Source organism: Castor canadensis, chromosome 10 (genome assembly GCF_047511655.1).
Source record: "Castor canadensis chromosome 10, mCasCan1.hap1v2, whole genome shotgun sequence".
Taxonomy (NCBI): domain Eukaryota; kingdom Metazoa; phylum Chordata; class Mammalia; order Rodentia; family Castoridae; genus Castor; species Castor canadensis.
The window spans coordinates 140,765,396-140,791,834 of NC_133395.1; the positions used below are offsets into that span (position 1 = coordinate 140,765,396).

The window sequence follows — 26,439 nt, forward strand, 5'->3', positions numbered from 1 at the left end:
AATGTCAGTGAGTTAAAGATCCAAGTCAGATCTCTTGGTTCCCTGCCTCATGCTTTTTTTTTCAACATAACAAACCTTTCACACTTAAAGTAACCCCTCATTCAGAAAAATATTTCCACAAAGACAGCCATCAGACACTCTTAGCGGCACTAACATAATGCTAACTCATCAATAAATGCAGGTCCCCCCCAAGACTAGAGACCCAAATATCAAATTCTAAGGCTCCCTCCCAAAGGTGTCATTGAATCCCCGCCTCAAAAGCTGCTGAGGGTTGGCCAAAAAGTGAGCCAACACAGAGCAGAAGAATCTTTCTCTGACTCTCCCAAGGATTCCCCCATCTCTAGCGCATCCTCTGGGGGTTCCGCACCAGCCCCTTCCCTACCTGCCAAGAGCTGCATCCAGGCGCAGATCTTGTAGACCGTGGCGGTGTTGCAGAAGAAGAAAAGCGCAAAGCAGGTGATGCAGCCTAGGATCAGCACCATGGAGAGCAGCACGAAGAAGGCGGCCGCCTTAAAGGCGCCGGACGGGATGGTGCTGAAGTCGGTGAAGGAGCCCCGGCAGGTGAGCTCGCGGCCGGCTAGCCCGCTGCCCACGCAGTAGTGGAAGAGACCGAAGTAGCCAGGCTTGGGCGTGCTCACGCTGTCGCCCACCCAGTAGGGCTGGATGAAGACCACCACGTTGATGATGGCGAAGCAGATGGTGAAGATGGCCCACAGCACGCCGATGGCCCGCGAGTTCCGCATGTAGTGCTCGTGGTAGAGCTTGGAGGCCTCCTGCGAGGGCAGCATGGTGCCCGGGGGCGGGGCCGACGGCGGCGGCTGGCGGGGGCCGCCGGCCCGGGACCGACCGCCGGGCTGCCGGGCGGGAGCTGGGGACGCACGCGAGAAGCGGCCCTGAGTCAAGGAACTCGCGAGGGCGGGGTCTGGGGCGGAGCTGGAGGATCTGGGGGCTGGTACGGGGGAGCTAGAAGGGGGTCTTGAGAGTGTTGGGGCGGCGTCTCGGGGGACTGGCAAAGATCTCCTACTGGGGGGCCTAGGAAGGGGCCATGTGAAAGTTGGGGGGTGGCTGGGATGAGGATATGGGAGCTGCAAGTGAAGGAACCTAGGAAGTGGTCATAGGGGAGTTGGAGAGAGAGCTTGGGCACGGGTACTGGGGGTAAGATTGGAGACGGAATGGAGGCTGGAGACCATTATAGGAGGATTAGAAGAGACGCCGAATATAGGGAGCTTCGAAGGGAATTTGGGGGATGGTATTAGGGGCAGGAGATCTGGTACTGGGTGTCTTAAAAAGGGGGTTATGGAATTGAGTAGGTGCTTTATGGGGGGTAGGATTAAGGGGCTGGTATTGGAGGACTGGGAAGGTTAAACTGGGGCCGGGGCAGGGAATGGGGGCGGGCATGAGGGTCTAATAGGACAATGTGGTGGAATTAGGATGAAGCTAGAGTCGACTCGGGGGCTGAGATTGCAGGGTCTGGACACGGGGCGGGGGTTGGGGATGCTCCTCAGAAGCCAGGCTGGATGTGGGCTGGGAAGCCTAGGATTGGCGGGCCAGGGCTGGGGAGAGAGGCTTTGCAGGCCAAGGAGACAAGGGACTGGGGACATCAGGCAGCCTGGGCCTTGAGGGGCAAGCGGTGCTCAGGGGCTGTCCCCCGGAGGTTGGGGAGCAGCTGGGCCCGGGTAGGGCCGGGGTGGGGGTGGTGGCTGCCCCGCGCCCAGGCCGGATGTGCTCAGAGGCTGCGGCCGGAGGGAATGGATGCGGGGGACCAACCTTGGCCGGGTCCGAGGCAGCAGGTCCGGGAGTGGCACGGCCTAGGCGCCGGGGCTCGGCGCTCCAAGCAGCGGCTGCCTCGGCCCAGGCGGCGGCCTCGGCGCGGCCTCCATCTTGCTCGGGTTCTCCCCGGGGCGCGCTCCCGCGCTGAGGCGCGCGCTCTCGTGCACCGGCACAGCAGATGCGCGCTCCCGCGCGAGCAAGCTGAACAGAGCGGAGCTGGGGAGGGGCGCTCCTGGTTCTGCCAGCCAGAGGGGGAGGACTGGGGACGGTCCCTGGGGTCCCCCAGCCAGAGTAACAAGTCCCCTTCACTGTAGGACCCCCTGATTTCTGGGACTCCCTCCTTCCAACCTGAGTCGTGAGGCTTTAGGTCCCCAAAAGCCCATGGGAATGGGGGAGGGACCGGAGTGTTATTTGATAGGGTTTGAACTGAATCTCGTTTCCAAATTACCATCGACAACCTACTACAGTGCCTGAAGTCGCACCATTATGCTTCCAATCCCTTGGGTCTGGGAGGCGTTGAAGGTTCCCAAAGTCTCCTCGGAAACTGCCAACACCCCTGGGAGAGGGAACCCCCTAAGCTGTTAGCAGCCAGCGCCTGCGGTGGGGGATTCCTTGGCCGCCAGTGCAAGGAGCTGGGCCGGGGGAAACAGAACCAAGGGTGAGTACCAAGCGACAGGGAGAAAGGGGCTGGGAAGTTGTTTTCCTTCTCTACATCCTCCTCAGTGCCTGGCATGAAGTGGGCACACCATAAAGACCTGCTAAAGAGCAAGACATCAAAGTCAAGGTCCATGGTTGAGCCAGAGAACACCTTAGGGACACTCCAAGGAAGCCAGCTTGGGTCACTTCTTTTCCTGCTAGAACATAGCCTTCGTCTTATGATCTGTCAAGACAAAGTGTGACTAACATTATTTCTGTGACCTTGCACTTGAGCTTTCTTTGTGGAACGCAGGGCCTCATGCTTGCTAGGCAGGTGCTCTAGCACTTGAGCCACTTACTCCACCACCCCTTTGAGATCTCTAAAGCTGTTTCCCCATCTGTAAAGGGGTCAAATTTAGTACCACTTCGTGTGTGTGTGTGTGTGTGTGTGTGTGTGTGTGTGTGTGTGTGCTGGACCCACACAAGGGTCAATCTGCCAAAATTTGTATTTACTTGCAAAATACAATCATGTAAGATTGCCAAATGACTTTTATTTCCAGGGGATGGGAAATTATGTACTTCCTACTTTCTTAGTGTAAAAATCTACTTCCTTTAAGAAATGGTGGCCTGGGCACCAGCGGCTCACAGCTGTAATCTTAGCTACTCAGGAGGCAGAAATCAGGAAGACAGCAGGTTTTTTTGTTTTGCTTTTTTTGTGGTACTGGGGCTTGAACCAGGGCTTATAACTTGAGCCACTGCACCAGCCCTTGTTTGTGATGGTGTTTTTTTTTTTAGGGTCTTGCGAACTATTTCTCCAGGCTGGCTTCAAACTACCATCCTCCTGATGTCTGCCTCCTGAGTTGCTAGGATTACAGGCATGAAACACCAGTGCCCAGTGAGGATCACAGTTTGAGGCCAGCCCAGGGAAATTGTTGGGGAGACCCTATCTTGAAAAAACCCATTACAAAAAAGGGCAGGTGCTGTGGGCTCAAGGTGTAAGCCCTGAGTTCAAGCCCCAGTACTGCAAAAAAAAAAAAAAAAAAAGAAAGAAAGAAAGAAAGAAAAAGAAAAGGAAATGGTGATTTGAGTGGAGTCATGGCTCAAGTGGTAGAACTTTGGCAAGTTTGAAGACTTGAGTTCAAACCCCAGTACCACCACACACACAAAAAGGTGACAGTTAATTCAAGTTTGTTTGGTTTTTTTTTTGGTGGCTCAAACCCACGGCCTTGTGCATGCTAGACAAACACTAAAGTACTGAGCTACATCCCCAGCCTCAGAAGTTTTTTTGTTTTGTTTTGTTTTTTAATGTCCTTATAAGAAATAGGCAGTATTACGGGTCTATAAAATCCCACAATTTGGGACCTCAGACACATGTGAATTCATTTTACCTAGGCCTGAGTATATGGGTGCTCAATAAATTTGGTTTCCAGTTTCACAGTGTCTTCCCAGAGGGCCTCCAGACTCTCCTGAGGGCCAGGCAATCCTGGCTGAAGGGCTGGGAAGAGCTCCTTCTACATGCCCTCTCACATTACAGATGTGGAACAGAAGCCAGAAAAGGAAATGGATTTATCCAGGGAGGAAGAAATGTCCTGCTAAGGAACCTGATCCACCTGACTCACTAATTTATTCAACCCTCCAAAAAATACGTGTGTGGCCCCTGTGGTATGCCAAGTGCAGGCAGTATGCTAGGCACTGAGGAGAAGACTGTAGTAAAACAGGTGAATGGAGCTCACAGCTTCATGGGGGAGATGGATGGCTCAGGGAGGAGGAAGCAGGGAAGACCATCCTCAAAGAGCATCTCCCACCTCCTACCATCAGTTCCTGGTTTGGGGCTTGAGCTGAACATACCAAGTTTCTCCTTATTCTTTAGCTCCCTACTCTATCTGCTGAGTCAAAGTAGGCAGTCCTGGAAAAAAAAGTACACAAAGTCCACTGAAAGTTCTTGCTGAGATAGGTCCCCGGTTCCTCTCTGCAGAGCAAAGACACCCTGGGAAGATCTGCCCACACCTCTTCTGACACAGCGCTCTTTCTTCAAAGAACCTCTTTTCCTCCTCATTCAGTCCCTGACTTTGGTGACACACACACACCCCTCATTTCCTGTCTAGAGGGAGCAAATGGTCAGGAGGCCTGGACAATGAGAATACTCCATTATTTTGGACACAATGATTGGATCACGGGTTGGTCTCATCCCAGGCCCAATAGTTGAGAATGATATCCAACTGGATATCATTTGCTCCAGTTTTTCCATGCTATGAAGAAAAGGTATTCCCTTTATGTTGGGTTTGTCATAAACCATGCCTACGGGGGTCATCTGCAGTACCCCGAGCAGACAGCATGTCTAAGAGTAAGGTCAACACAGAAGGAAGCTGAGAAATGGAGAGAGAATTCTGATGATAAAGTCTGAGCGCTTGGCTCCATGCACACATGAAGACCTAGTTCTGGAATGTTCTGTTAGGAGGAGGAGGCATAAATTTAGTTTTTGCTTAAGCAAGTTTTAGTTAGGCTTTTGTTATTGCCAATTGAAATAATCCCACATAACTTGCCTACATTCCTCCAAAAAGAAAAAGAAGATAGCAGACTACTCCCGACATATTGGAACCAAAAGATCAGCATTTGAGCCCATCTCTGTTACATGTTAGCTGTAACATGTATGGCCCAGGACACTAATGCTGCTCTTTTTTTTTCTTTTTTTGGTGGTGGAGGTACTGAGGTTTGAACTCAGGGCCCTGTACTTGCTAGGCAGTCTACCACCTAAGCCACTCTGCCAGCCCAATGATACTCTTAAGAGCCTTATTTTCTTCAGTTGTAAAATGGAAAACAACACATTTCCTTCTCACAGATGCTGTGAGGATTAAAAGAGATAATGGATAGAAAAGAGCTTTGTAAACTGAAAAAGGCTATAAATATAAGTGATTATCATTAAATTTTAATAAGTGACTTATCCAGAGAGTAGAAATAGCAGTATTATCAGAAATGCATTTGCTGAGCTGTGAGTAGCAGGGACAGGATGAGTCCTCATCTTAAAGAGTGAACTTGGAGCAGTTCTAGAAAGAAAATGTGAGAACATTCTACAGGAAGAATTCCTTATGACCACAGAGAGAGGCCAGAGCAGATGAAAAAGTCGCAGAATCAAGATGAAAACTACCAGTCCAGGTATGTTGGCACACAACCAGGGAGGTGAAGGCAGGGGGATCTAGAGTTGAAGCCTGGCATGGGTGACTTAGTGAGACTTAGTCTTTGAGACTTAGTGAAATAAATCTCAAAGTGAAATAAAAGTGGCTGGGGGTATAGCTCAATGGTGGAGCACTTGCCTTGCATGCACAAGACCCTGGGTTCTATCCCCAGCACCACACACACACACTCATACACACATACACACACACACACACACACACACACACACACACACACACACACACACACACACACACACACACAGGAACTACAGACCTACACATGTAAGACTGGAATGACAATGGACAGGGAATGTGGGTAAGAAGCCCCTGAAGTACACCCAGCCACCATCCTAGTGAGGAAAGGCTTGCACCTTGCTTGATACCCTGTGTCTAAATCAAGTACATGAACAGGTCTAATAGTTATTAAGCTCTTGCTATATTCGAGGTCCCCTGATCATGCCGTGCATTCGTTCTCTCTTTTAATCTTCACAACAGCCCTTTAAGATAGTGCTATATGCTGAATTGTGTCCCCCAAAAATCACTATGTAGAAGCTCTGACCCTCACAATGTGACTATATTTGGAGATAAAGGCTTTAAAGAGGTGATTAAGGTGAAATGAGTTCCTATGGACGGTCCCTAATCCAATGCAACCTAATCTCTCTTTTTTTTTTTTTTTTTGGCAGTACTGGGGTTTGAACTCAGGGCCTCATGCCTGCTAGGCAGGAGCCCTTACCTCTTGCCCTTTTTGTACTCCACCAGCCCTCTTTTTGTAATTTTTTTTTTCAAGATAGGGTCTCCCGAATTATTTGCCTGGGGCTGGGCTTCAAACTGGGATCTTCCTGATCTCTGCTTCCTGAGTAGCTAGGATTACAGACGTGAGCCACCGGTGCCCAGCTCATTCTTCTTTATGGCTGAATAATACTTGTGTCTATATGCCACATAGTTCATTGAGGTGTTGATTCTTTGTGAGGCTTCATGCTTTCTTTATTATTATTTATTATTTATTGTGGTACTGGGGTTTGAGCTCAGGGCTTCCTGCTTGTTAGGCAAGTGTTCTTCCACTTGAGCCACACCTCAAGATTTTTTTTTAAAAAAGGTTTCCTTTAAGTTATTTAAGTAAATGTGGCTCTTAGATGTAGTAGGTTCTAGGAAAGACATTCCAATGTGATAATATTGCATGCAAAGAAACTGTTTCTAACAGCTGCATTTTTTGATGGCTAGGAAACAATGCTTTTTGCTTTCACTTCTGTGTGTATGGTAAAATATACAAGACATACCATTTACCCTTTTAACCCTTTTAAAATACACAATTCAGCAGCATTCAGTACATTAACAATGTGCAGCCACCACCACTTTCCTTTTCCAGGACTTGTTCATCAAGCATCAGAAACAGAAAATCTGTGCTCATTGAAAAATAGCTTCCTAGCCAGGAACTAGTGGCTCACACCTGTAATCCTAGCTACTAAGGAGGCAGAGATCAGGAGGATTGCAATTCAAGGTCAGCCTGGGAAAATAGTTTTCCAAATACTATCCTAAAAATACTCAACACAGGAAAGGATTGCTGGGCACCAGGTGGCTCACATATGAAATCCTAGCTACTCAGGAGGCAGAGATCAGGAGGGTCATGGTTCAAAGCCAGCCTGGGAAAATAGTTTGAGAGACCCTTATAGGGTCTCTCAAAAAGGGTCTTGAGAAAACCCTTCACAGAAAAGGGCTGGTGGAGTGGCTCAAGGTGTAGGCCCTGAGTTCTGAGAGAGAGAGAAAGGACTGGCAGAGTAGTTCCAGTGGTAGAGTGCCTGTCCAGCAAGTGTGAGGCCCTGAGTTCATACCCCAGTACCATCAAAAAAAAAAAATCCAAATTCTGTGGCACCATCAGTCTTTTTACCTCTCTTTCTAGAACTCCTGTTCCACCCATAGTGGGCCTCCACCCAGGTCTGCATGTTCTCCAACTGCTTACACTCTCTGCATCTCTTTGTGCTGCATTCTGGAGAATCTGATCAGACAGCTATGTTTGATCTGTCTAAAACATCCAGTGAAATTTTGTTTCAATGATAATCTTTTCTCATTTCTAAAATTTCTCTTTGGTTCTGTCTCCCACCTGTCTTCCTTTCATGTCACCCTGTTTTAGTGTCATGATTTTTACTCCTTTTTAACTCATTGACCATGGTGAGGATGTTTGTCCTAATGACTTTTACATTGCTGGTTATTGGGGGTAAAAATTAGCTCATGTGTGGTATTTATTGAATGTGTTCAAGTATGCCTCATTTCCATGTGTACTTAACAGTTTCACCCCTGAGATCATCTTCAGGTAGGCCTTCTTTCCACAAGAATTTATGTGCCTTTGCATTACAGAAATCTTCTACATTTCTGCACAGAGGTAGGTGCACCACATATTCTTTGTCAGAGCCTCCACGTACAACTTTTTTTTTTTTTGGTAGAACTGGAGTTTGAATTCATCAGGGCTTTGCGCTTGCAAAGCAGGTGTTTTATCATTAAGCCACACCTCCAGTCCATTTTGCTCTGATTATTTTGGAGCTGGGTCTTGTGAACTATTTGCCCAGGCTGGCCTTCAGTCACAATCCTCCTGATCTGTCTCCCAAGTAGCTAGGATTACAAGTGTGACCACAGGTACTTAGCCACAACTTTTAAAATTATCCTTCTTTGGAATGCTTATCATGTAGGGATGTAATGAATTCTGACCTTCTTTGCATCTTTACCTGTGTGGTAAAGACTGAGGATTCTCAAGTGAGTTTTATGACTCAACGATAACACCAAGGACCCCAGAACTTCCCATCTTCCCCTCTGCAATCTACCAATAATATTCAATATCATGGTCATAAGATGGCTGCTGCAGACATGGCCCACCCAGGGAAGAGAACAGGGGACATTTCTTCCCATGAAGCTCCATTACAGGGAGGAACCTTCCCCAGAGGTCTCCTTGGTGACTTTCCCTTGTGTCTCATTGGCCAGGTCTGGGGAACCTGCCCATATGCTATCCACAAAAGTCACTGGCTAAACTTTTTTTTCTTTTTTTGGCAGTACTGGAGCTTGAACTCAGGACCTCATGCTTGCTAGGCAGATTCTCTACTACTTGAGCCACTCCACCAGCCACAAAAATCACTGGGAGCCAGGTGCTGGTGGCTCACACCTGTAACCCTAGCTACTCGGGAGGCAGAGATCAAGAGGTTTGTGATTCAGTCCAGGCAAATAGTCTGTGAGACCCTACCTTGAAAAAAAGATCTTGTGAGACCCCATCACAAAAAAGGACTGCTGAAGCAGTAAGAGTGCCTGCTTAGCAAGCATGAGGCCCAGAGTTTAAACCCCATTGCCACCAAAAACAAAAAGAAAGAAAGAACAAATGTCACTGGAAAAGTGAGTTGGGGCATTTCCTGGTCTCTAGAGTGACAGCTGAGCTCTCTCAACAGTGAGGAAAGAACAGGTAGGAATTGGAAATTAGTTTTTTATAGGCAACACTTACAAATATTTCTATGTATGGATTCAAAGGCAAAAGATTTTTTTGTCACCAACTCAGTCTACAATACTGACTGGAATTCACAACAACTATTATAATTACAATAAAATAAGGCTGCCAGAAGTGGAGGCATATGCCTGCAACCCTGAAACTGAAGTTTTGGACCCAAGGTCCACACTCCTGGGTTTCTACAGGCCAAGTCTGGCCACCTGCCCCTAGATGTCAAATAAAGAGGCATGGCGAAGGCAGAGAAAGGAGGTTTATTACATAGTTCAGGACACACTGTGGGAAGAGGAGAATAAGGACTCAGCTCATCTTCAGCCATCTTTAGGGTACAGACATGAGCTACAGGTTTAAGTAGACAAAGAACTGGGGCAGGGGACAAAAGGTATGCATAGTTAGAGAGTCCCTGTCACAGTTGTAGCCTGGTTGGTCACTATCTCAGTCTGTTCTGGGAAAGGTTCTGGAGTTGTTATCTGGAGCCAGGCAGGTGGCCCATCCAAAGGAAGGGTCACTGTTGGGGGTGATTTGGGTCCCTAGTCATGAAAATGTTATCCATCATTCCTGTCCTTCCTACATGTTAAGGTGGTTACAAGGTGACCGCAGAGAGAATGGCTCAGAACAAAGATAGATACAAAATGGAGGACTGATGCCATGATTTTCTCCTGCTTTTAGTTAATTTGTGGGCCCAAGTAATGAGTACATGCTTTTCAGCAAAAACCAGTTTGAGTGCCTCTTACAATTTCCTCCTTATGTTTGAACTTTCCTCAATCTTGAGGGAATTAGGGTTTCTTGGCCAGTGATACATTAGCAGAAATAGTCATCATTTCTTTTTAGTTAACTAGAAGGGCTCGACCAAAAACATGAATTTGCCTTTTGCCAGAGGTGCCTGCAAGGGTTTGAATGTACAGTTGCCTTGTGAAAGAACACTTCTTTAAAACCTCTTGGCTTTAGTAAATTTTACAAGGTTTGGCACAGGTGACTCCATTTGGATTCTGACAGCTTTCCCCGCCCTGTGTCCAAACTATTTGTCTCTGAACAGTGTCCTCTGAAGATTTGGTCAATTAAACCATTCTGATTAATAAAAAGCCCCTCGTTGCCCAGACTAGCTCTTTCCTGGGTGATCTGATCTCATGATGGAGGACAAGTGTCAGAGAGATAGTGGCAATCCCAGCATTCAGGAGTCAGAGGTAAAAGGATTGAAAATTTGAGGCCAGCCTGGGCTACACAGGGAAACCCTTGCTCAAAAAATAATGTCAATTATCCCAGCCATTTTAATAAGCTTTCTAGCCAGTATTTCTAGCAAGAAACCCAACATACTTGGAAAATCTAACTTATCATTCCTTTTCACCTGCCTTGTATTGGTTCCTTTCCATGCATTCTTGCTTTTAATCCCTTTAATCCTGTTGATGACCCTGTGAGACAGATGCCAATGTGCCCACTTTACAGACAAGGAAACTAAGGCTCAGAGAACAAGATGCCTTGCTCAAGGTCACAAGGGCGAGAAGCCCAACCAGCCAGGTCTACCTGACCCCTCGATCCATGCTTTCTTTGTGTCATTCTGCCTCTTTCTCCTCATCCCAGTCATTTGTAAGGATCAGACCTGAGGATCAGGAAAGCAATTTCTGGGACGTCACCTGGGCCTAAAACAGTCATCTTGAGGTCAGAAGTAAACAGAGTGTGGCTTGTTGTTAAGTCTTCCACCAGGTAGGTACTTGATTCATGATGCAAGTGACATCCCCTCCAAAAGTCTCTGGGGATGCTGTTTAGCAGTACTAAACTGAAGACATAAATCAGTCTGGTCAGAGAGCTGGCTCCCTTTTTGTTTGAGGCTACAGTTCTGAAAGCGATGTCCCCTGGGGAGCTCAGCCTTCTGGTTCAGACTTCCTGCAGATGAGATTCCTGAAGAGTCTCAGCCCCCACGGCACCCAAACTTCTCTTCCCCAGCCCTTTGCCCCTGGATTGGTTGTTCACCTCTGCCTTCCTTGAAAGACTGTGAGCAGAAAAGCTTAAAGGTCGGGAACCTTGGGCAACACTGACTTCCAGGTCCCATGCATTGCCTGACACAGTAACACTCTGTACATCCTTGACTAATTAGTTGATTGATTAATAACTGTTGATAATGTCAACATTTGGTTGCCCCCAAATTAAATTGTGTGTATGCTCAGGGTGTTTAAAGCTGCCAGTGGTCAAGTTAGGCCCAATGAGGGAATGTGTTAGCCCATTTTATGTTGCTATAACAAAATACACAAGGCTGGAAACTTTACAAAGAGTTTTTTGAGGGCTGGTGGAATGGCTCAAGAGATAGAGTGCCTACCTAGCATGAGGCCCTGAGTTCAAACCCCAGTACCATAAAAAAAAAAAGTCCTGGCTACTCAGGAGGCAGAGTTCAGGAGAATTGAAGTTCAAAGTCAGCCTAGGCAAACAGTTTGCAAAACCTTATCTTGAAAAAACTGGTGGAGTGTCTCAAGGTGTAAGTCCTGAGTTTAAACCCCAGAACTGCAAAAAAAAAAAAAAAGTTTTTTTTTTTTTGTTTTGTTTTTATAACATAGTCCAGGCTAGCCTCATACTCACTATGTAACCCAGGCTGGCCTCAAGCTTGAGAGCCTCCTGGTTTAGCCCAAGTGCTGGGATTGCAGACATGCATCCCAAGGCCCAGCCACAAAAAAAGGATTTATTTAATTTATAGTTTTTGAGGTTTAAATTCAAAGATCATACCTGGTCTCCTGTTGGAGCCTCTAGGGAGGGCTCACTTGCCCAGGTCACAATATGCCAGCCATATGGAAAAAGAACTACATGGCAAGAAAAGAAGCCAGACCCCTACCAAGCACAACAATAAAAAGAAAGAAAGAACGAAAGAAAGGAAGGAAGCAAAAAGAAGCTACAGATCAGGAAGGGACCAGTCTTGCTCTTTTTTAGAACAACCCACACTCACAGAGGCTAACTTGGGTCCAATAAGAACTACATTAAAGGGATGGTGGCGTGGCTCAAGTGGTAGATCACTTACCTAGCAAGTGGGAGGCCCTGAGTTCAAACCCAAGTACTACCAAAAAAAAAAAAAAAAAAAAAAGCCGGGTGTAATCCTAGTGACTCAGGTGGCAGAGATCAGGAGGATCACGGTTTGAAGCCACCCAGGGCAAAGAGTTCCGCAAGACCCTATCTCAAAATACCCTTCATGTAACACACATGCCCAGGAAAGTAATGTGAGTCAACTCCCTGTATAGCTATCCCTATCTCAACTAGCAGAAACCCTTGTTCCTTCCTATTATTGCGTATACTCTCTCTACAACAAAATTAGAGATAAGGGCAAAATAGTTTCTGCTGGGTATTGAGGGGGTGGGGCTGTAAGGGAGGGGGTGGGGGCAGAGGGGAAAATGACCCAAGCATTGAATGCACATATGAATAATAAAACAATTTTAAAAAATACACTTCACAAAAAAGGGCTGACAGAGTGGCTCAAGGCAAAGGCCCTGAGTTCAAAACCCAGTACCACAAAAAAAAGACACCATCAGACATGTGCCTTACTAATCTCCAAGTTTTTCAGTGCAGTCAAATTGACAACATTAACCACGATGGCAGCTATGGTGGCACACGTGTTATCCGTGCACATGGGAGGCTAAGGCAGAAGGATCAAGGGTTCCATGCAACCTGGGCTACCTAGGGAGACCCTGTGTCAAAAAAAAAAATCTGGGGGAAATGGGGAGTGAGGTAGGACCTTAGAATGAGGTTGTAGGAATGGCTGAGTGAAGAGTCATCAAAGAGCATGCATGGCCAGTGGGGAAAGAGCCAGATTCTGAGTCCCTGCAGGTGCACACCCCTAGTTGCTATGGTTTTGGGGAAGTGTCCCCCAAAAGCCATGTGTTAAAGGCTTAGTCCTCAGCTTGATGTTCTGGAAGGCGGTGGAGACTAAGAGGTAGGGCCTGGTGGAAGGAAGTTAGGTCACTGAGGGGCATTCTTCTTTGAAGAACAAATCAAATGCTATCTCTTCTTTGTTTTGCTCCTTGCCAGAAGACGACTTCTGCCATGCACTTCTCCATGATGTGCTGCCTAACCACAGGCCCAGAAGCAATGGGCCATCCAATCAGGGACCGAAACCTCCCAAACTGAGCCAAAACAGACCTTTCCTCTTTTTAAATTGATTATTATTACTTTTTTTTTACAGTAATGGAAAGCAGATTAACTCAATATTTGAAATAAAATAATTGGGGTTCATCTGGATTTTATTTTGGCATGGTCTTTGGCCTAGAAAACCCAATAATCTTGCCTTGCCCTTTTGACTACCCTATTAATATTTTAGCCCACTAAATACTTATGGAATGAGGCACTCTCCAGTGTGGGTGGTAGTAGTGAGTTCTCCAAACTTCAGGGTGCATTAGAATCCCCTACAGGGCCTGTTAAACAGGGTGCATTAGTCTCCTCCATGATGGCTCTGATTGATTGGCCTGGAATGAGGACCAGGAATCTGTCATTTAATTAAACTCTCCTATCAGTTTCATACAATGTTTCAGAAAGAAAATCATTTTTCATTCATCCATCACACATTAAATCTTTACTGAGTACTAGTTTCTTCTCATTGAGAGGAGAGAGAGAGACATGTTGATTCCTGGATCCCAGGCTCCATACAAGACTTATCACAGGACACTCGGGAATGTTTAGTAAGTAAATGAGCCAAGGTCCTTTCCAAATTAGCTGGAACCCCAGGGGAGCTTGGCAGTGGGGAAAGAGTGTGGTTTTAGGCAACAGCCTGCGTGGTTGCAGAGTCTGTTGAGTCCTGACTTCATCCGCTCCTTGCCTTGATGTACCTTGAATGCAAAATGGAGTCAGTTAAATTAAGGACTTAATTTAACTTAATTTTCCTATGGTAAACGCTTCAGGTAGTGCCTAGCATCTTAGTGCATTCTAGACACAAGCATGCACTGTTGCAGTTGTGAGTCGTTTATGGATAGTTTCACCAGCCTCCCATTACAGTGTAGGCCCCTGCTAAAAGCTTTGGCCACATTACTGCCTCCTCCCCTCTCTGGGAGGCAGAGATTATTACACCATCTAGTGGGGGAGAAGACAGACCCAGGGGAAGTAAATTATCCAAAGTCGGATATTGATGAAGCCAAATAACTCCCTCATGTGCTATGTCATAGCTGCAATTTTCAACCTGGAATCTTAGAAATGCAGCAAAGTGGGTCTCACCCCAGAAAGCGGGAGGGTAGCCTGGCATCTCCCGTTTTAACCAGCCCTGCAGGTGTCTGATTGAGTTCTGATTCAAACTGAAGATTAAAAATCTCAGTGAATTTAGAAATAACAAACTCAGTTTCTCCCACTCTCTTCTTCTGAAATCAGCACGACCTTCATGACCTCAAGGGTGTGGGGTTTACTCCATGCACGCCAGGCAAGTAATCGTTCAGCCTCAAACACCAACTGGCTGTCCTCCGGTTCAATTCCTGACACTGTCTACCTGGAGACAGTGTCAAATCTCCCAAGTTGAGGACTTGGTCCCCCAAAGTGCCCTGCACCAACTTCCACCTCCAATCACAGGTTGTTCCTCCTGTGCTCCAGACAGCCTGGGGCTGTTGCAAATCTGGGTGGCTCACAGAGCTCAGGGAGACACTTTCATTTACCAGTTTATTAAAAAGAACATTACAAAGGATACAGATGAAGAGGTGCCTAGGGCAGGGATGGGGGAAGGGGCATGGAGCTCACATGCGCATACAGCTCTCCCAACTGTGCCCTTTTGGAATTTCAGGAAGGCTTCATGACTGATTAAACATTTGGTCTATTGGAGAGCAACTTAACCTTCAGCACCTCTCCCCTCCCTGGAGGAAGAGAGGTGGGTTCAAAGTCCCAAACTTCTAGTCTTGCCTCCATCTTTCCAGTAACCAGCTCCCATCCTGAAGCTACTTAAGGGCTGCCAGTCACCAGTCCAGTCATTAGTATACAGAGACACATTCCTGCATTGGAAATTCCAGAACAAAGGTCAAATATCTATTTCACCGTATCTACTACTCCTGGTTTGGAGGACTGTGGCTATTTCAGACAAATCAAATCATCTACAGTTCTCAACATCTGGTGGTAGGGGCGCTACAAGGCTTGTCAGAACCTCAAGCACAGAAAATTATACTAAGCAAATGAAGCTGGGTGCAGTGGCTCATGCCTGTAATCCTAAATGCTAGGGAGGCACTGGCAGGAGGATTGCAGTCTGAGGCCAGCCAAGCAAAAAAGCAAGACCCTATCTAAAAAATAACTAAAGCAAAAAGGTCCACTAGTGCGGTTCAAGTGCAGAGCCCCTGCCTAGCAAGCGTGAAGCCCTGAATTCAAACCCCAGTGCCACCAAAACAAAAAACTTTACATTACTGATTCATATGTTAATCCTGGAATAATTCTGGTAATATTTTAGAACTAATTTATATATAGTGTGATAAACCCAGTAGGTAATTATTTTAGTACCTTAGGTTCTGAGATCTGCAGGATGAAATAACTATAAATAAAATCAGAAGTTCCTAAACACATATTCTGGTATTGAAAATACTAATATATTGTCAAAGGAAAGAAACTACAATCATTTAAATTAAAGATCTTTTTTCTTGATCATGGCGGTATGGGGTTTGAACTCAGGGCTCTGAGTACTACCACTTGAGACACATTCACAGTCCTTAATTGAAGATCTTCTTTCCATAAAGAAGAACTAGTGTTTCACTGAGTGGAGCACAGGAGTATGGTTTATAGACAGAAGAGCTACAGAAAGCAGAAACAAAAGACAAAAAGCTACTTTCCTTCCAAAGCAGGGTCAGAACAATAGAAAAATAACCAATTAATTGGTCAATGTCAGATTACTTTAGTAACCCTTTTGTTAAGAATTAAGGCAAAGCCTGAGTAAACCCATTACAAAAAAAAAAAAAAAGAAGAATTAAGGCAAAGGGAACTTCAGTTGACACTGGTCGATTTGGGATATTTGACTGTTATCTCCCTTATCCTAATTTCTCACTTTTTTTTTTTTTGGGTGGCACTGAGGTTTGAACTCAGGGCTTTACACTTGCTATGCAGGTGTTCTACTACTTGAACCACTCTGCCTGACTTTTTTCTGATGGGTTTTTTTGAGATAGGATCTCACAAACTATTTTTGCAGGGCTGGTTTTGAACTCGATCCTCCAGATCTCTGTCTCCTGAGTAGCTAGGATTACAGGTGTGAGCTACTGATTTCTCAGTTCAGATAAACAGCTTAGATTCAGTTTGGTGATAGCAGGAATGATTCCATTTTGATTGTCAGCCTTGTCTGTTGGGGCCCAGGACAGGAGCTAAGGCCAAAATAAGGGCCTCCTATAATTTTTATTTAACAGAATAAACTCAAAAATAATTTTCTTTTTCAAAACCAAAATCAAGTGAAAACATATATCTTAGATCTGTCCTCTGGGAAGGCCTAGAAAGAAGAACCAACCCAACCCAATATCATGAGCACCCCAGCACCCAGCTTGTGGTCTTTACACATTTTCTGCTAAAAGAAATGCAGATTCTGCCTTCTTGAATCTGGCTGATTCCAGATCTAGAAAAGGAAAAGAGTAAGATGAACCTGGGATATCTTGTCATTCCAGAAAATAAAAAAGCTATGAGACTTTAGTGGTCAAGATAAGAGAGAGGGGTTCACACCTATAATCCAATCCAAGCTACTCAGGAGGCAGAGATCAGGAGAATCATGGTTCGAAGCCAGCTCAGGCAAATAGTTCTAGAGACCCTATCTTGAAAAAACCTATCATTAAAAAAATGGCTGGTGGAGTGGATTAAGGTGTAGGCCCCCGAGTTCAAACCCCAGTACTGCAAAAAAAAAAAAGTAAAGCCAAAAGAGCTGGCAGTGTGGCTCAAGTGACCCTGAGGTCAAACCCGGGTACTGCAAAAACAAACAAACAAAAAACCTATAACAGAGCAGGGCATGGTGGTATACATCTGTAATCCCAGCTACTCAGGAGGCAGGGCAGGAGGACTGATAGTTCAAGGCCAGTCAGGGCAAAGTTAATGAGACGCTATCTCAAAAACAAAATACAAAGGGGCTGCAGCTAAGGCTCAAGTGTTAGGAGTGTTTGCCTAGCATGTTTGAGGCCCAAAATTCAATCTGCAACACTGCAAATATGCATCAGAAAGCCAAGCTATGAGCTTATCAAACACACCAGATCATCATATGATGTAAGCCCCCTAACCTGGGACTATAAAAGGAGGAACACCCAGGTCTGAGACATGGCAGACGTACTGACCTGTCACCCCCCCAATCACTTGTCATGGGCTGTATCCATAAAAATTGCTACAGTGAAGGATCCAGACATAAGGAAAAGTCTCTGGAGGGGACCAGATAAGAAAGAAGTGTTACCAAACAGGTGCAGAGCTGTTCAAAGTGCAGAGCTGTCAGATACAGGTCCGGGTGGCAGGTGCCAGTTTGAAGCAGACTCATGTCATGGGCAGGAAAAACTACTCTTGAGCTTGTGCCTGGGGACAGAGGCAGAGGTTTTTCACTGTGGATTGTCAGTCCATAATCAAATGCACCTATAAACTGGAATTCAGTTGCTGCCCTGCCCCAGCCTTGCTTCTTGTCAACACCAGGGGGCACAGCACTCCCTCTCTAGGTGTCTCTGTTCCTTCCCTTCTTGTGAGCTTTGCAGGTGGCCCGCCCTCCAGACCTTTGGTGCAGGGGGCCAGGCACCATCTCTGGAGCAGGTAAAGGTAATGGGCTACCCTTGTTAGGAAGGTACCAGTAGAAAGGTCTCCGGGCAAACTGTGTCTACACATAGACTTGAGAGACATCAGGGCCTTCCTGGAACATGCTTGCCTGCCACCTCTGGGGTACGAAGCCTTGTTGGCAACCATCTGTCTCCTTAAAAAGGAGTTCATGAATTGCAGTCTAGTTCTTGCTGGACATTAACATGACAGCATCTGCAGGGTCCAAGGCCAAGGCTAGAATGGAAAGTCTTGTTTGCATCTTTTATTTTATTTTTTGAGGTAATACTGGGGTTTGAAGTCAGGGTTTTGTGCTTCTGAGGCAGGCACGCTACTGCTGGGCTGGCTTTGAACCTCCATCTTCCAGATCTCTGCCTCCTGAGTAGTTAGGATTACAGGTGTGAGCCACCAGCACCCAGCAGTTTAGGTCTTGAATGGAAGAAATGACTGTGAAATGACACTTACGCTTACATGTGACCACTTATGTCAAAGGTGGCACTGCAGTATGACAATATGGCCTCTTCAGCAAATGCCCTTGGGTAAATTAGATAGCCTTGTAAAAAAGGCTAACCCAAAACTCTTGAGACTCAGGGATCTCTGAAATAAAAAGATTTGTGGAGCCATTGCAGATACTACCCAGAAAAAAAGATCAGGCCTTGGGACAGGTTTTCACAACCTCCAGCAATCAGAGAAAATGAGCAGTTGGAAAATGTCCTCTGGACTGGAGCAAAGGGCAAATTTTTGGGGTGGCAGGACTGGAGTTTAAACTCAGAGCTTTGTGCTTGCAAAGCAGGCACTCTATTGCTTGAGCCACACCTCCAGCCCATTTTACTCCGGTTACAGAAGCACTCTACCACTGAGCTATATCCCCAGCTATTCTTTGTTTTTTGTCGAGACAGGGTCTTGCTAAATTGCCCAAGCAGACTTTGAACTTTTGATCCTTCTGTCTCAGCTTCCCAAGTAGCTTGGAGTAGCTGAGATTGCAGCTGTGTGCCACCACCCTGGCAAGGCATAAATTGTTTAAATTGAACCTGCTTTGGTTATAGATAAGAAGAGTGAGCAGCAGACTGTGTGGTGTGCACCTGTAATCTTAGCACTGAGGAGGTTGAAGCAGGAGGATGTAAGCTAGAGGTCAGTCTGGGTTACAAAGCAACACACTGTCAAAAAAACAAAAACAAAGGTAGGATTACACAAGCAGGGAGAGTTTTGGGATAGGAGGGCAGCTGTAAGAAATAATTTGCTGCCGGACTGGTTGGGGTTCAGAACAGGATGCAGCGGTGACTGGGGTGTCACCTGCCTAGGGTTTCAAGTGAAGGCTGCAAATACATTTATGAACATAAAAGTCTTGTCATTTTTGCCCTGGAACCATTAATTTGTCGCCTCCCCTCCTTTTCTAGAACATCTCAGCATTTTTTCTTTTATCAAAGTGAACTACTTTTTACTGCTACTTAACAGTAAATGCAAAAATCCATTTAAAAAAAACCTGGGGGGGCCTCTGCCAGGCACAGTGGTTCATATCTATATCAGCTACTCAGGAGCGGAAGATTGGGAGAATTTTGGTTCGAGGCCAGCCAAGGCAAAAATTTAGGAAGACCCCATTTCAACAAAACAAGCCAAGTGTCTGAGGCCTACCCCTGGCCAAAAAAAAAAAAAAAAAAAAAAAGAGACCCTATCTAAAACATAACCTAGAACAAAAGGGGCTGGAGATATAGCTCAAGTGGTAGAGCACTTGTCTAAGTAAGCACAATGCCCTGAGTTCAAACTCCAATACCACTGTGGTATTGTATGCCTACCACTTGGGAGACTGAGGTAGGAGGATCATGAGTTTCAGGCCAGCTTGGGCTATACTGTGAGACTCTGTCTCAAAAAGTAAAAAGCAACCCCTCCAAAAATAAACAAACATCCAAAAAACAAACTCCTTGGATGACAAAAAAGTACAGATGCATCATCATAGACCTTAATATAAGTGAAATTACACTAAAACCTCTACAAGAAAAATATAGGGATTTTTTTATTGTGAGTGCTGGGGATTGAACCCAGGTCCTGGTACATGTTCCCAACTGATCTGTACCCTCAGCCCTAGGAAAAGATCTTTAGAACCTAGGAGTAAACAGATTTTTTTTTCCCATTTGTATTTTTTTTTTTTTTGGTGGAACTGGGGTTTGAACTCAGGGCTTGTGTTTGCAAAGCAGGAGTTGTACCACTTGAGCTACACCTCTAGTCCATTTGATTTGATTATTTTGTAGGTGGGGATCTCTTGAACTATTTGCCAGAGCTGGCCTTGAACCATGGTCCTCCAGATCTCAGCCTCCCCAGTAGCTAGGATTAGTCCATGTGTAACATTTTATTTTTATATGGTGCTGGAAATCAAACCCAGGGACTCAAGTATGCTAAGTGTCTATCACAAACCTACATCACCAGCTGGCAAAGATTTGTTAATCTTGATGCACAAATTATTCAATATAAAAAAAAAAAAAGAAAGAAAGCTGGTTGAGTGGCTCAAGCAGTAAGAGCACCTGACTAGCAAGTCTGAAGCCATGAGTTCAAATCCCAGTGCCACCAAAAAAAAAAAGAAAGAAAAATGTGAGCAAGTTGTACTACATTAAAAGTAATTAATTACTTCTGTTTACCAAAAGGCACATTAGAAAGGTGAAAAGGCAAGTCAGAGAATGACAGAAGGTCTTTGCAATACATATATTTCACCAAAAACAAAAGCAGTGGGGTGCCTGTGGCTTGTGCCTATAATCCTAGCTATTCTGGAGGCAGAGATGAGGAGGATCGAGGTTCAAAGCCAGTCCAGGCAAATAGTTATCAAGACCCTATCTCGAAAAAACACATCACAGAAAAAAGGGTTGGAGGAGTGGCTCAAACCCAGTACCACAAAAAAACAAAACAAAACAAAACAAAAAACAGTACCTGCCTCCTAGGAAGTATGAGGCCCCGAGTTCATTCCCCAGTGCCACACCCTCCCCCCCACAAAAAACCCACAGACAAGTCAGTAGACAGATGGGCAAAAGACATTCATTAGTCCAACTCAAAAGAAAATATTCAAACCAGCAATAAATGTGGAAAAGGTGATTGACTTCATTAATCAGGGTTATGCAAATTAAAAACAAAATTAAATCTGCTAAGAAGCCAGATGCAGAAGAGTGCACATTGTATGATTCCATTTATAGGAGCATCGAGTAACAGAAAGGGAATCAGTGGTTGCCTGGGGACCAGGATTGGTGGGGTGGACTGGGAGGGGAACATTCTGCAGGAGACACCAATGTTCAATATCTTGATTATGGTGGTAGTTTAAATTTGACAATACTCAACATGCACAATTAAAGTGGGTGAATTTTATTGTAAGTAATCAACATCCCCTACACAAGGCAACAGAATCTTTGAGGTGAAATTTTCTCCAGGTATTGGGGAACTGGGCCAACCTGGCTGGTCCATTGTCAGAGCAGGAGGGAGCTTCTAGGGTGCTGATATTGAGGCAGGCTAGAGTCAGGGAAAGTTCAGGACTCATAGAAAATATGACTTAATATTGCATGTGTGTGTAGGCTCAGAGATGACTCAGACCACTCTCACCTGGCCCAGGGACCACCCATGCCCTTCCCCACTCATTGGTTATTGGATGGGAATCACCTAGTTCTTCTCTCTCCACAGGTTAGTGTAGGTTTTAAAACACCTGGAAAGGGGGAAGCATGTTTTCTGCTTCCAACTTCCACCTGGGCCCACCATGCTCCCTTTTGTACTTCCCTAAGTTTTAATAAACTCCAATTACACCCACATGTCCTGCTATGGCTTCTTCCACTCGGGACACAAAGACTTTTGGAAGTCTTCTAATCACAGACAGCACCATTGCCATTAACAATATGTGTATCATACTTCAATAAAAATAATTACAACTGCCAGGCCAAGTGGTTCACACTTGTAATTTTTGCTGCTTGGAAGGCTGAGATCAGGAGGATCAAGTTTCCAGGCCAGCCTGGGCAAACAGTTCGGGAGACCCCCATCTCCAACATAACCAGAGCAGAGCACTTGCTTTGCAAGCATGCAGTCCTAAATTCAAACCCCAATCCCACCAAAAAATGACAACTGTGAGTCTGAGGTGAAATGAGGACTTGGTATTAAGATCATATTAAGAAATGTTAAGGAATTTTGTTAAGGATATTAATGGCCTGGTGATTATGTATTTTTGTTAAAAAACCAACTAATCTGTTATAGACAAATACTATTCACAGATGAAATAATGTAGTGTTTGAAATTTGCTTTAAAATAATTCCCTGGGCGAGGAGGGACTGATTAAACAGGAGAGACTACTTATGTTATTGTTGAAAGGAGCTAATACATACACGAAGGACCAGTACACTATTATCTCCACTATTGCGAACGTCTGAAATACTCTATTAAAGAATAAAGGAAGAGAGAAAAGGGCACTTTTTAAACATCTTCCTTAATAAAATAAAGTTGATGATACAATGCACTATACTCACAGGCACGATGTGAGAAGCAGTGGAAGAGTGTCTTATGAAGTGCTATTTTAATATTAGTTACTCTTGTTAATTTGGTTGTCAGCGCCAATTGATTGCTTCCCAGCGTTCTTTCCTCCTCTCTCTGTAATGGTTTATTCCACTCTTCTTCTGGTTCTTACCTCTGGTTCCTTCCTACTAGTTCCCGCATTGACCCCCCCCGCCGGCAGCCCCAATGGTTTTGCCCGGCTTCCCCGGGGGAAACCCCGTGGGGAAGAGCACGCGGAGTCTGCGAGCGGCGGCGTTCCCCTCCCTGAGACCACTTGGATCGCTCCGCGTCAGAGGTGAGGGGCATGGCGCGAGTCCTGGACTCCGATTGGCTAGATCCGGAGTAAACATCCGGTTAGGTGGGGCGGGGCCGGAAGTGGAAGAAGAAGGCGGCGGCTGAAGAGGTTCGGGAGCTTGCGGAGTTGGAGTCGGTGCCTCCGGGTGCCATGGGCTGGTGTGAAGCTCACTGAAGGGACGTGGGGCGGGGCCATGGCCGGCGCTCGGGCCGCCGCCGCCGCCGCTTCGGCGGGGTCCTCTGCCTCTTCAGGCAACCCACCGCCGCAGGAGCCGGGGCTCGGGGAGTTGCTGGAGGAGTTCTCGCGGACTCAGTACCGGGCCAAGGACGGCAGCGGGTCGAGCGGCTCTAAGGTGAGCGCAGAGCGCACTGGTTTGGGGCGTTACAGAGGAATGCTGAGATCAGGGGGCAGAGGAACATAGGAGTGGGACCTCCCTGCTGAGGAACTGGAGAGAGGGGGCTTCTCTAGGGGCTGGACTCGAAGGGAAGGGCCGGGCTTAGAAGCCATACAAGGAGGAATAAGGGTCTGAAGTAGTAGAGGAAGGACGTCCTTTGGGTTTGAGACAAGGGGGTTGGAGGTCAGGGCTGTGGGGCCAGGCACAAAGGTTAGAGAGGAGAAACTAAGAAAAGTTATCCTGCTTCGGGTGTCTAGAAGGGGTTGGTGTCAGGACACGAACCCACAATCTAAGTAAAAATACGGAGAGGCTTTTTCCAGGTCAGAGGTCAGAATGAAGGGGTTAAGTGTAGTGGTGCAGAACGGAGCGAAGAGAGAAACTGAGCGTGAGGCCTCCTTATAAGGTCCCTGCGTGAATTAAGCCCTTCCCCTACAGAGCAGGAAGACAACCACCCCCTCCATTACTTTATCAGAAGTTCTCAGTTCCTCTTTGCCCCCACCCCTTGGGATTTCCCTCAGGCCATCTATCTAATCACCAGACCTGAAAGGCTTCCAGTGACCGCCAAACCTCGTGAGCACTGGCTGGTGGTGGAATGGGAATCTTACCCTGCCATTTTTCATTCCCCACGTGGGTTTGGCATTTTAATCAGGTTTTCCAACAGGATTCTCTTCTCTTCTCTTCCATTCTGAACCACAAAACTGATTTGGTTCCAGAGGTTACCTAGGCTGGGACATGCTGCAGGTGGGAATTACCGGTCTCTGAGATGACCCAGGGAAGTTGGGGCTTCCTCATTTGCTAAACACCAAGTGTTTTTCAGAGCGTGGTTGGCATCATGTGGGATACTTGTTAAAAATAAGACTCCTTGGTCCTACATAGTCCGACTAAGTCATACCTTCTGGGTGTGGGAAAGTAGAATTTGCTTTTGTGTGTGTGTGTGTGAGATACTGGGCCTTGAACTCAGGGCCTGGAGCTTGCTGGGTAGGTGCTCTACCACTTGAGCCCCACTCCCAGTCCTTTTTGCTTTAGTTTATTTTTCCTCAGAGTTTTTTGCCTGGGGTCAGGCTTGGACTGTGATTCTATCTCCTAAGTAGCTGATATGTGTCACTACTCCCAGCCCTGGAATTTGCATTTTGACAGGCTTTTTTTTTTTTTTCTTAAGCACTGGAGTTTGAACTCAGGGCCTCTACCTTGAGCCACTCCACCAGTGAAGGGTTTTTCGAAATAGGGTTCATGAACTATTTGTCCGGGTTGGCTTCGAACCTCGATCTTCCTGATCTCTCCTCCTGAGTAACTAGGATTGCAGGCATAAACCACTGACACCTGGCTGGGCTTTTTAATAATAGTTGCCCTGAAATTTGAGGATCCCCTGCTTGTGACTTGTTTCCTTCCCACTGGTCTTTGGATACTCTTCAAAGAGGGTCTTTTGTGTGGCTGTAGAAAGACAGTGGACCCCTTTTCCATTTTACACATCCTTGAAGATTAGGGTTGTTACAACTGACTTTCACTGCAACTGTTAATGGCAGTGGTGCAATATGTGATCAGAAGACTTCCGAATCCATGGCAGGACACGTGGGTGTAACTGAGGTTTATTAAAACTAAGGGAAGGGAAGTACAAAAGGGAGCATGGTGGACCCAAGTGGAAGTTGGAAGCAGAAAACATGCTTCCCCCTTTCCAGGTGTTTTAAAACCTACACTAACCTGTGGTGAGAGAAGAACCAGGTGATTCCCATCCAATAATCAATGAGTGGGGAAGGGCATGGGCGGTCCTGGGCAAGGTCTGGGTGGTTGGAACCTTCTCTGAGCCAGGGCATAGGCAACCTACACGCACATAAAATATTAAGTCATATTTTCTGTGAGTTCCGAACTTTCCCTCACTCTAACTCTAGCCTGCTTCACAACTAGCTTTAAGCTTTAATGCCCTCCTGATCTGCAAAGGTTTTTTTTGTTTTTTTGTTGTTGTTGTTTTTTTGAGGCAGGGCCTTGCTATGTAGTCCAGACTGGCCTTGAACTTGAGATCTTCCTGTCTTAGCCTTCCTAGTGGACCACCATGTGTGGCTTTCTTGCATCGTTCTTGAGATGTTACAGGTCTTAATGAGCCTTTTTCCCTTTTTTTTTTTTTTTTTTTTTTTTTTGTGGTGTAATGACGTTTGAACTCAAGACCTCATGCTTGCTTTGGCAGGCTCTCTGACACTTGAGCCCCACCCCAGTCCCTTAAATTTTTTTTTCCTAGTGGGCCTTTCGCTGAACTATGAACAAAATGAGCAGTTTTAGGGGGAGCTGTGCCTTCTATTTTATAAGCAGATGGTGTGTAAAGAGACAGCTCTGTCTGCAGCTTTTAATTACGCCAAGTAGAGCATCAAGGTGCTAGACTGGGACTTGAGAATAAGAATCTGGTGTCAAAGGAAGGTGATGGATTAGTATCAGTTACAGTTATTTAGAACAAGGTTCTTTTTGTTGTTTTTTTGAGACAGGGTCTTACTGTGTAGACCAGGCTGCCCTCAAATTCATGATTCTCCTGCCTTATCCTCCCAAGTGCTGGGATTACAGGTGTGTACCACCACACCCAGCAAGAGTTCTTGTATTTTATGGGTTGTGTTAACTTGAAGTTAATGAAAGCTATGATCTCCCTCAAATAGTGAACACATACAGCTTCATATTCAGTTTCCAGGGGGATCAGGGTCCTTCCTAAAGCATACTACATATGGGTTAATGAATGTGAAGGACCCATATTGTCTTAACAGAGTTAAATAATACAATAACAGAAGCACATGTCAATCCCAGTGACCTCCAGGTAATGGGCTACTTAATTCTCATGCTCAGAACCCAGAAATCTTCTGCATACTCATGTCTCCTATTCTATGCAGGTTGAGCGCATTGAGAAGAGATGTCTGGAACTGTTTGGTCGAGACTACTGTTTCAGCGTGATTCCAAATGTGAATGGGGATATCTGTGGCCATTACCCCCGGCACATCGTGTTCCTGGAGTATGAGAGCTCTGAGAAGGAGAAAGACACGTGAGCACCATGTGACCATGGGGTGCATGTCCTGGTAGGGCCTGGAAGCTCATTCTGAGGGCCAGGAGGTCTGCAGCTGGGCAGGGAGGACTCACTTTCCCCAGGTGTTAAGAGCTACTGGCATCTTTTCTTTCTTCATGGTTTGACAAGTTAGATTGTCATGGTGGCACAACACAAGATGAGGGGTTAGGAGTCACAGCCCTGAATTTCTCTTGTATTCTTGCTCTCAAGCTCATTGTCCTAAGACAGATGACATCACACTTCACCTTTCTAAACAATCTCAGTGTCCTATTATTTAATTTACTCTTTTAAGAGTGTGTAGGTGGGAGCTTGCTGTGTCAGGACAGGCTTAAGAGCATTTGGCATATATATTCCTTAAGAGCCTAAGATCTAAAGTCAGATTGCTTCAGTTTACATCCTGGATGTTCCATTTGATGGCTGTGTAACTAACCCTGGGGAAGTTATTTAACTCCTTTGTCCTCA

The 26,439-nt window shown here is 45.9% G+C and overlaps 2 protein-coding genes across 8 annotated transcripts in view; one reads left to right on the forward strand and one right to left on the reverse strand.

Moving 5' to 3' along the window:
• Lhfpl4 (LHFPL tetraspan subfamily member 4) overlaps nucleotides 1–22,513 on the reverse strand; it is a 48,935-nt gene extending 26,422 nt beyond the window's left edge. The window contains exons 1-4 of one of the 5 annotated variants that reach the window (XM_074044338.1): nucleotides 22,230–22,512; nucleotides 17,402–17,517; nucleotides 1,768–2,650; nucleotides 383–868 (exon numbers count right to left, since the gene is read on the reverse strand). In XM_074044338.1, coding sequence (XP_073900439.1) covers nucleotides 383–868; nucleotides 1,768–2,221 — 940 coding nt within the window. In that variant the 5' untranslated portion in view covers nucleotides 2,222–2,650; nucleotides 17,402–17,517; nucleotides 22,230–22,512. The other 4 variants (XM_074044337.1, XM_074044339.1, XM_020164554.2 and 1 more) reach the window with 4 other exon arrangements.
• A 114-nt stretch (nucleotides 22,514–22,627) lies between these two features.
• The window catches only part of Mtmr14 (myotubularin related protein 14), a 47,030-nt gene continuing 43,218 nt past the window's right edge, over nucleotides 22,628–26,439 (forward strand). For all 3 annotated transcript variants that reach the window (XM_020164585.2, XM_020164586.2, XM_074044340.1), the window contains exons 1-2: nucleotides 22,628–22,901; nucleotides 25,808–25,956. In XM_020164585.2, the coding sequence (XP_020020174.2) occupies nucleotides 22,743–22,901; nucleotides 25,808–25,956 (308 nt within the window). In that variant the 5' untranslated portion in view covers nucleotides 22,628–22,742. The remainder of the gene's footprint in view (nucleotides 22,902–25,807; nucleotides 25,957–26,439) is intronic.